This window comes from Electrona antarctica (genome assembly GCF_951216825.1).
Source record: "Electrona antarctica genome assembly, chromosome: 4".
Lineage (NCBI taxonomy): Eukaryota > Metazoa > Chordata > Actinopteri > Myctophiformes > Myctophidae > Electrona > Electrona antarctica.
Window position 1 is genome coordinate 54,062,766 of NC_136809.1, and position 9,745 is coordinate 54,072,510.

The window sequence follows — 9,745 nt, forward strand, 5'->3', positions numbered from 1 at the left end:
TTTTTAACTCAAATCTTTGCTTCGGGGGGGGGACGACGACTTAATGTCGATACACCATACTGACTATCAAGAAAATAAAAACATGACTTCATATTTTTTTTTTAAAGGTTGCCGACCGCTGCCCTAAATTAATAATATAGCCATCAGTGCCCAAAAAAAGGAAATTTTATAAATCAAGTTGAATCGTGACCTTGAATCGTGAAAAATCACAGGTCAAATCGAAACGTGGCAAACCGTGACAGCCCTAATTGCCATCTCATCATTCCAGATTGCTGAACCAGAACCAATCGTGTAGTTTTGGGAGAGAGAGAGAAACGGCGGTCTGCGTTTGACAGGCATAGCAGTGAACTTTAGTAGGATGGTTCCCCCGACACCGAGAACAGTCAGTCAATGCATAAAATATACACAAACACTGTCATAAAATGTACGTAGGCAACACAAGTGAACAAGAAGGTTACACACAACTCACAGAGTCATCGATAATCACATCGAAATGCTTGTCGAGGTCAAAAACAAACTGGTGTTTTAAGGCCAGAGAAAGGTGAGAGAGATAGAGGAGAGAGAGAGGAAGCAGTGTGTGTGTGTGTGTGTGTGTGTGTGTGTGTGGTTTTTCGTTAGTTTTTTTACATACTGGTCTGGAAGCTCCCGCCACGACTGTGTCAGAACGATCTCTGCAAAGACACAAAATGGAGGAGAGGATCAGTGACAGACACAACATGGATGAGGAGAGGATCAGTGACAGACACAACATGGAGAGGATCAGTGACAGACACAACATGGAGGAGAGGATCAGTGACAGACACAACATGGAGGAGGAGAGGATCAGTGACAGACACAACATGGAGGAGGAGAGGATCAGTGACAGACACAACATGGAGGAGAGGATCAGTGACAGACACAACATGGAGAGGATCAGTGACAGACACAACATGGAGGAGGAGAGGATCAGTGACAGACACAACATGGAGAGGAGAGGATCAGTGACAGACACAACATGGAGGAGGAGAGGATCAGTGACAGACACAACATGGAGGAGAGGATCAGTGACAGACACAACATGGAGGAGGAGAGGATCAGTGACAGTCACAACATGGAGGAGGAGAGGATCAGTGACAGACACAACATGGAGGAGAGGATCAGTGACAGACACAACATGGAGGAGGAGAGGATCAGTGACAGTCACAACATGGAGGAGGAGAGGATCAGTGACAGACACAACATGGAGGAGAGGATCAGTGACAGACACAACATGGAGGAGGAGAGGATCAGTGACAGACACAACATGGAGGAGGAGAGTGACAGACTTGATTCAGTGTTCCCCACACCTTTTATAATCAATTTGATAAAACTTTGACAGAACTTTTCTGAAGTATTTTGCCACATTATTCAGGCACTAAGGGTTGCCCACATGCCCCTGGCAGGTAAATACAACTTTAAGCCTAAGGGTTGCTTTTTGGGCGAGCAAGTGCCTCTGAGACCTTAGTGTCAACCCCATGTGAACCAATGAAATGAAGCCATGAGAGAAACTGACCCGGAGGGTCACGTCATCTTCTGGAAAAGGGAACCGACACAGTACTTTTATAGTACAGAAATAGACAGATAACTAGAAAAAGTGCCCCTCGGGGCACAGGTCTCCACCAGGGCAGGTCAGGTTGTGGCCTCCTGGAGGCGCTATAATAGGCCAATGTTAAAAGGGTGCCATTTCTTCAAACGCCTTTGATGGCAATTGGATGATTGCAAAAATCAACCTGTTGGTGGCGCTATAACAGGCCAATGTGAAAAGGGTGGGATATATTCCTCAGCCTAGTAAGAAAATGTGTGAAAGATTTCACGTAAATTGCACGCTGCGTTCATGATTTAAGGCTTTTGTTCAAAACGGGGCAATCTTGCAAACTGTGAAAGCCAATTATAGCCAATTAGGATGGAATATGAAATGAAACGGTGTCGGAGATTAGCTGGTAACAGACGGACGAAGGACGGACACACACACACACACACACACACACACAAACGGACACACACACGGACGGAGTGCAAAACATACTCTCTCCCCATGCCTTTGGCCTGGTGGAGACAATAATTACGTACACAATGAACGTCCTGCCAGCCGGCTTCACTCCTCCGATGGGCGTCCGTCTGACGATCACTGACGAGTGTTTAGGAATGTGGACCTCATCGTCTGTGTATTCTGGAACAACACACACATAACATCCAGCTGTGACATGGACACACACACACCTTAAAACAAGAGATACAAACGGGACTACCTTTTTTGCGGAGCCTGGGTTCCGATGGGCGCTGATGGGGCGCTTGTTTACTACTACTAGTAGGGCGGGGTTATATAACCTTACAAAAACTATGCCTAAAACTAACCCTAACCTATCCTGTAAAACAAACGCCCCCTCAGCAACCATCGACTCCAAGGCTCCACAAAAGAAGACACGCCCTAAAACAAGAGATACAGCTGTAGTATGGACGGACACACACACACCCTAAAACACAACAAACATACAGCTGTCATGTGGACAAAGACAAACAGCCTAATACACAACACAAACATACAGCGGTCATGTGGACAAACACACCCTAAAAACACACAGTTGAAGAGTGGGCCAAGAATAGATCCCTGTGGGACGCCAGTCAATGAAGTACAATAGGGTTCAAGTGTGGTCAAGTTTAGGCCCGTCACAATTATCACACAATTATGTGTTCAAACATTTTCCAAAAACAGCAGATCTTCAAGCTCACAACCGGCAAAATTTAAAATCTTTAATCATTCTCAATTACTTGTGACTAGTGATGGGAGTGATATTGGCCTTAAACCGATATATAATTGGTATCTGTATATATAATCGTTTTTGAAAAATAAATTTAAAAAAGCCTGAAAATGCCTTTTGCTATGATGAAGGCTGCAAATTATATCAATGTTTTCTGGGGACGCTTTCAAAAGAGTCAGCAAGTTGGAATATTTTTAAATGAAAATACTACATTCAAGCTGTTTGCTGTTGCTATGTAGGGATATGGGCTAACGTTTCAATAATGGTGGATCCCTAGTTATGGAATAAAGAGGCATTGCTTTTTTTTCTCCAGTTTATAAGCTTTTTTTCAGAATGGCCAAAATCATATTATAATACAGAATGAGATCATAGCGACATTGGTTCTATCTTATTATCGGCCATTACAGCAATTAATTATATCTGATATCGATATCGGCCAAAATGTGTCATCGGTACATCCCTTCTGAGATGTGTGTTCGTGACAGCCTAGATGATCATAAATAGGGGCGCACGATTATGAAATTATGACCGATAACCGATCTCCGATTATCTTCAGGGTCTGCCGATACCGATTCTGACCGATATTATACAGAGGACAAACAAGCCTAGGCCCTATAAGGGCTTATGATTCATAAGCAGGGTTCACCAACATGTCCGTACAAGTCTGTGGCAAAGACGTGGTCTTGTGATGTCTGTCAAATTTTAGATCTGTTTTACACACCATTAGAATGTTCTTACAGACCTGTTATGGTCATTCAGGGCTATCTATGTGTGTTTCTGGTATTATTATTATTATTGTCCACTAATTTTGTATGTCCGTGGCAAAAAAGCCAACACGGCGATGACACCCTGATCATAAATTAAGCTGTGATGCTAATAGGGTGCATTTTGCATCCCAAAACTTTAAGATTATTGATAATGGATCCATCCGTGACGTGTACCTTTCTGGGGGTCCCATGGACGCACTACTGTACTGTTGTAAGAGCAACATTTTGGCGTGTGTCTGGCAGTGTGCGGTACCCTTTCTAATAACCATACTAGATTAAATGGGAGTTACATGCTGCAATTTGTGTAAAAAATCACACCCGTGTGAACTGAGTGGTGTAAGGTCTGTCTGACGTAATGAAATCATGTCTGACGTAATGAAATCACACCCGGGTGTGATTTCATTACCTGGCTTTGTTTGTGCAGAAAAAATGAGCATGGTTGCTATGTTCACCCTGTTCACCCGGGTGTGATTTCATTACGTCATTACAACAGGGTGAACATAGCAACCATGCTAATTTTTTCTGCACAAAAAAGCCAGTTGTAGGAGTGGTTTACACCACTCAAAAATAAAAAGACAAAATATGACTCCGTCCTGTTGTTGAAGCGGGACTCATAAAATGTCCATGGGGCCCATCTAATAAAAGACCACCCCTGGGCCCCATTACATTGAAAACCAATTCGACCTCTGATCATAATAAGGTTAAGTTTACCTTCTCTGGTCTGCGCGTTGGTGATCTGCAGGTCACAGTCCGTGGCCTTGAGCCTCTCGCGGGCCATGATCTGCCTCTTGAGCTCCTGCAGCGTGATGTGGAGGCCATCGAACGTCACGGTGTTGTAGTCCAGTTTGGAGGAGAACTTATAGTGAACACACGACATCTTTACCAAACACTGTGGGGAGCGAGTCAACCAATTCAATTATAATATATATATATATAATATATTAACAAACCACAGAGCAGGGCTGTTTAATGAGGAGGAAACGACCAAACAAAAAGAAACGGCTAGATTAGGAGTTTTAAACCGTTATATTTTATATTTTATCAACCATTTATCATTATCATTACGATTGGTATCAAAACACTGAATAAACAAGGTGGTTATGATGACAGAACAAGGAAAGGGAGGAGGTGGGGGTGAATAGTGGGGGGCTAAGAATATGAAAGTCCTTTTTGGGTTATTTATGTTTTATTATTATAATAATTGTTCCCAACAGAAAAGGACAAAAGATGGCGAAGGACGCCTTCTTTTTTAATGTGTGAGAGTCCCAGAGAATCAAAGCAACAGTCCATTCGGTTTAAACCCCGAACCGGTTTCGAATCGAACCGAGCCGAGACAGACAAGTCCAAAAAAAAATATATATAACCCAGAGGTCCAAAAAGAACCACAGAGAAGGTCCAAAAAAAGAACCACAGAGGGTCCAGAGAGAGTCCAGTCTCCACGGATCGAGCGGAGCCCCCCCCGGCGGGTCCTGGGCCGCTGTAACCCGGACAGCAGCAGCAGGCCTACGGGGGGACGAGCAGTCCTTCACCCGGGTTGGGTGGTTGGTGTTCTGGTGGTATCCTCGTTATGGAAGTCCCAACAACCACAGAGAAAGCAGAACCAAAACAAATCCAACTTCAATTCAAAAAGTCCCAGCAACAACAGTTAGTTAACAGTAGTCCCAACGTAAAAGGTCCAAATAGTAAGAGTCCTAGAACAAAACAAAAAAGCAAAAGAGGAAGAAAGGTCTGCTAGCTAAAAGGCTAGGCTAAGCTACGCTAGCGGCTAATGATGCTAACACATTGAGAACGAACAGCCCCGTCGGATAATAAGACCCGGTGAGAGGCTAACATGCTACATGCTAATGCTAACGCGACGCTTTCACAGAAAACAATGATAGAAATCAGTGAATTTAATGAAAATGAACCGCGACGTTTTTAAACTCCTCGGACAGAAGCAGAGCGGCGTGGGGTGGGGGTCCTCCTAGTGCGCTAAATCCATCAATGTGGGAATATTTCCATCATGTCGTCGTCGTCATGTCGGTGTTTCTGTTTCTCCTCCGGCCGCCTCGCGCTGCCTGTTTCATCAAAATGGCGGAGCGGACGTGACGTGGAGCGTCGCTCGCTCGCGCAGAAGGAAACGGAAACAGAGCCTTGTTGTTCAATGTCCGGTTTTGAAGGTTGCCAAATCTCACGAGAGATATAAGCAATAATATGGAAACGAGCAGTCACCAGTGGTTCTCAAACGTTTTCATGTCAAAATTTCTCTTTTTTTCCCGCTCTGTCTCATTTTAGTTTCTTATTTGAGTTACAGACCCATAAGGGTCCATTTGGTTTCAAACTATCATTTTAGCTGGGGACTCCCTGGAAACCCTCAAGGACCCCTGGGGGTCCCCTGTCCCCAGACCCCACTTTGAGAACTATGGGTCTACACTGTATTGACACCACTGCTAGTCAATGTTCACATATCTATGATAACGAGCACCAAAAGAAGCGACCTAAGGCCAAGAGAGAGCTATCAGCTATCAATATGCATCGGCTATTTGAAAATAGCAGATCTACAAGCTCACAGGTCCCCGACTCCCCTGTCAAAGCCTAGCGGTTCCAACCTTTTTACGGACGATAGTGCCACCCAGCGGTCCATTAAGATAAAGGTGCCATTGCATATCGGCCCAATTATTCCACAACGTTCTATTTTTTGTAAATAGTTTATCAATAGTTTACCACATTATCAAGGGGAGGGGGGGAAAACAATTAATCAGGAATCCTCCCCTCTCTGCAGAACGGATATGCAGCTGCAACAGTGTATATTTAGAGTTTGATTACAGGAATTTTACTTATTACTTGAGTGTCTCTACGTTGCAGTATTGATACTTTTACTTAAGTAAAGAAATGTGACACCACTGTTGTTCAGTGCATGGATACTACAGGTATGTAAATACAGGGGAAAAACTGGAAGAGTGACTGGACAGAGTCTCTGTATGACAATGAGGCTAAATATGCACGCACAACAACATGTCTCACAACGACCCAAGTAGATGTGTAGTGGATTAGGACCAGCTGTGCCGTCTGACACAGCACAGTAGTATGCAAATGCAAAGTGGACGTTTGGAACAGCCTTTTGTTGTGAAACCAAAGGCGTTAATGTCCTGTTCATGCGTGCATTCATTCATCACCTACATATGCAATTCGATCTACAGGCTAAACAATGTGCTGCATACGCCAGTGGTTCTCCAACCTTTTCATGTCAGGGACCCCCAAATTGATACACATATTTGTCCATGGACCCCCCCCCCCAATCTAACAGAGTGCCGTGTACAAATACACAGCAGTCTCAGCCTCTGCTGCGCCACAGATACTTGTGTGTACTTAACAAAACAATAGCAGTAGTACAACCACCGCACTGCACAAGTCGCCAACTCCCAGTCTGTCCAGCAAACGTTCACATGCCACATGCAAACACACACATGTGCATGCAACATACACACACACACCTTCTGGGATCCTGCTGTACTGTGATCTTTGAAATCACTTATGTTAGATGTGCTAATCTGTTTTTTTACGCACAGTAGCCTATATGGCGGCAGCCAGTGAGTTACGTAAAGTTATTGCGGCTCACAAACTGGTACGGTTATCAAATTCTACAATACCCAAAACTAGAAGTTTGAAGTCAAATTACATAAACTCGTTGATTATTCACCTTCCCAGGCCCCAACCTAGACCTCATGTATGGGGCGGCAGTGCCTCAGGGGTAGAGTGACCGGATAGGAACCACAAGTTCAAACCCGGGCTCCCCCAGAGTTAGTGTCGAAGTGTCCTTGAGCAAGACTCTGAACCCCTAATTGCTCCCGATGTGCAGGTTGGTGCCTTGCATGGTTTCCTCCGGCATTGGTGTGTGAATTGGTGAATGTAATGCACAATCTCTGTAAAGCGCCTTGGATAAAGGTGCTGTATACTGTAAATGCACCATTTACATTTACTCATAACCTATGCCATATACAGTACCTAAACTCAACCATATATCTAATGTCTAAACACAACATAAATGTATACATAAATGTAATATCTAATCTAAACGTAAACTGAAGTTTAAGTTTTGTAAATGATTGTGTTTAATAATAAGTAGGTCTATATAGAAAATTGATATAGTTGTTTGTAGGTTAATACATAATTGTGCTGTGTTGGTATATCATACATATTGACAATACTGCTGTTCCATGGCAAAAGGGATTAGTTGATTTACACACAATTGTAACCATTCACAAGTGAGTATGTTGAACATGTGTTGTATTACAGGGAAGCCGCTGCCAGCCAACTTAGACAACATCAACTGTGTAAGTTACCTCTAAATAATGAATATGAAGAGTTATTATACGACTGCTTTGAATACTGATGCCTGTGTGTGGGTGTGTGTGTGCGTGTGTGCGTGCGTGCGCGCGCGTGTGTGTGTGTGTGTGTGTGTGTGTTTATACATGTGTGAGGGTCAAATGCTCCCCACAAGTGTAGTAGAATTGATAAACAGACATTGTGAGGGCACTTTTCCTGATCCTGATCCTGATCTACAAGCTCACAACGCCTCCTAGCAGGACACGCTGTATGCTTGCAGATCGGCCATTATCGGTGCATGGCAGCTAGGGTTTGGGTTAAAATATGACATTCATACATTTTCCGTCCTAAAATGTGTTTATGTCCACACAAGTATAGTAATACAAATGTGTGTGTGTGTGTGCGTGTTTGTGTGTGTGTGTGTGTGTGTGTGCATGCGTGTGTGCGTGTGTGCATGCGTGTGTATTTAGGATATATGTTCAGATGATGTGATCTACGCGGATCTGGATCTCCCGGTGTCCAGTGGAGTGTTGATTATGCCTAAACAGGAAGTATCCGAGTACGCTTCCGTCAGGACACACATGTATGACCAGTAAACACTATCACTGGTGCTTCTGTTTTATCATATCAGGATGTGACTTTTCTCTTCAGGGATTACAGTAATAACGGTGGTTAAAAGTGTTCCAGGGACCTTCAGGGTTCCTTGACGGGGTCTCCAAATGGACCCTATAGCAGGTCTGTAACTCTGAGGGTGTACAAATAGAGTTTGTACTCTCTCAGAGTTATGGCCATCCTTGAAATTAAAATAGATTGAGTACTGTACTGCAGTAATCTGGACAACACATTAACATTTTACAGAAGCGTTTGACAGTAGGACATGTAATTGTGTAAAAACATCAACAGCAATCTTGACATTCAAATAATACTTATTTTGTAGAAATACGTTTTCAAATGATCAACCTTTTCTTTTTGTTTGCAATGTATTGTTTGTGTGTGTCTGTTCAAATCGCCAGCAGCACATCTTCAAAGTTTGAACCTTCCTGTTTCATTTTTGTCATTCAAATGTACACTTAGTGCCAACACAAAGAACTGAAGAGAACTGTATACCTTCTTCTCAGAATAGTCCTTTTAACTTGTCTACCTCCCCCGACAATCACGTGTGTACATGCGCGCGCACACACACACACACACACACACACACACACACACACACACACACACACACACACACACACACACACACACACACACACACACACACACACACACACACACACACACACACACACACACACACACACACACACACAGCAGGTGAGAGATTTCTGGAGCCCGCCTTGTCTTATTTGCATTTTAAATGCAGTTGGCCGGCCCAAACAGTGTAGCACAGCACAGGTAATCTACACACTTTAGGTGTGTTATTGTCTCCGAAGCCAGTTGTCTGCCAGTGTTTCTCAAACTTTCTCATGTCAAGGATCCCCAAATGAATATGCATTTTCCCATGGAAGCTGAAAATACATGTTGTGCCAGTGACCCCTAAACAAGATTGTTGTTAACCCTAAACCCTTTCATAATGTGGGTAAATACACAGGTTCATTCATGTACAGAAGGGTTAAAGTGGTTTAACTGATTTTTGAACCCCTTGAAGGACACCAGGGGTTTGAGAACCACTGATGGAAACCAGGCAAGATAAGACAGAAACTCTCTGTACAGATCCCATGTTAATATGAAGGATTAACTTCAAACATAGACAAAGTGCTTATCTGAATTACATGAAATGGAAAAAGGTCAGCAAATGTACATTCTTATAATGTAGGAAAAACAATGCACTTGTTGATCATCTACATTCACAGCAAAATGCCTAGTGTTACCTCAGAAGAGTGTACCATTTGGTTC

General features: G+C 43.4%; 1 protein-coding gene across 1 annotated transcript in view; it reads right to left on the reverse strand.

The window, feature by feature from the left end:
- Positions 1-5,674, reverse strand: part of LOC306922244 (uncharacterized protein) — a 38,332-nt gene extending 32,658 nt beyond the window's left edge. The window contains exons 1-3 of the mRNA XM_079499673.1: positions 4,256-5,674; positions 2,089-2,188; positions 632-671 (exon numbers count right to left, since the gene is read on the reverse strand). Of these exons, the coding sequence (XP_079355799.1) occupies positions 632-671; positions 2,089-2,188; positions 4,256-4,421 (306 nt within the window). The 5' untranslated portion in view covers positions 4,422-5,674. The remainder of the gene's footprint in view (positions 1-631; positions 672-2,088; positions 2,189-4,255) is intronic.
- Positions 5,675-9,745: the final 4,071 nt, after the last annotated feature.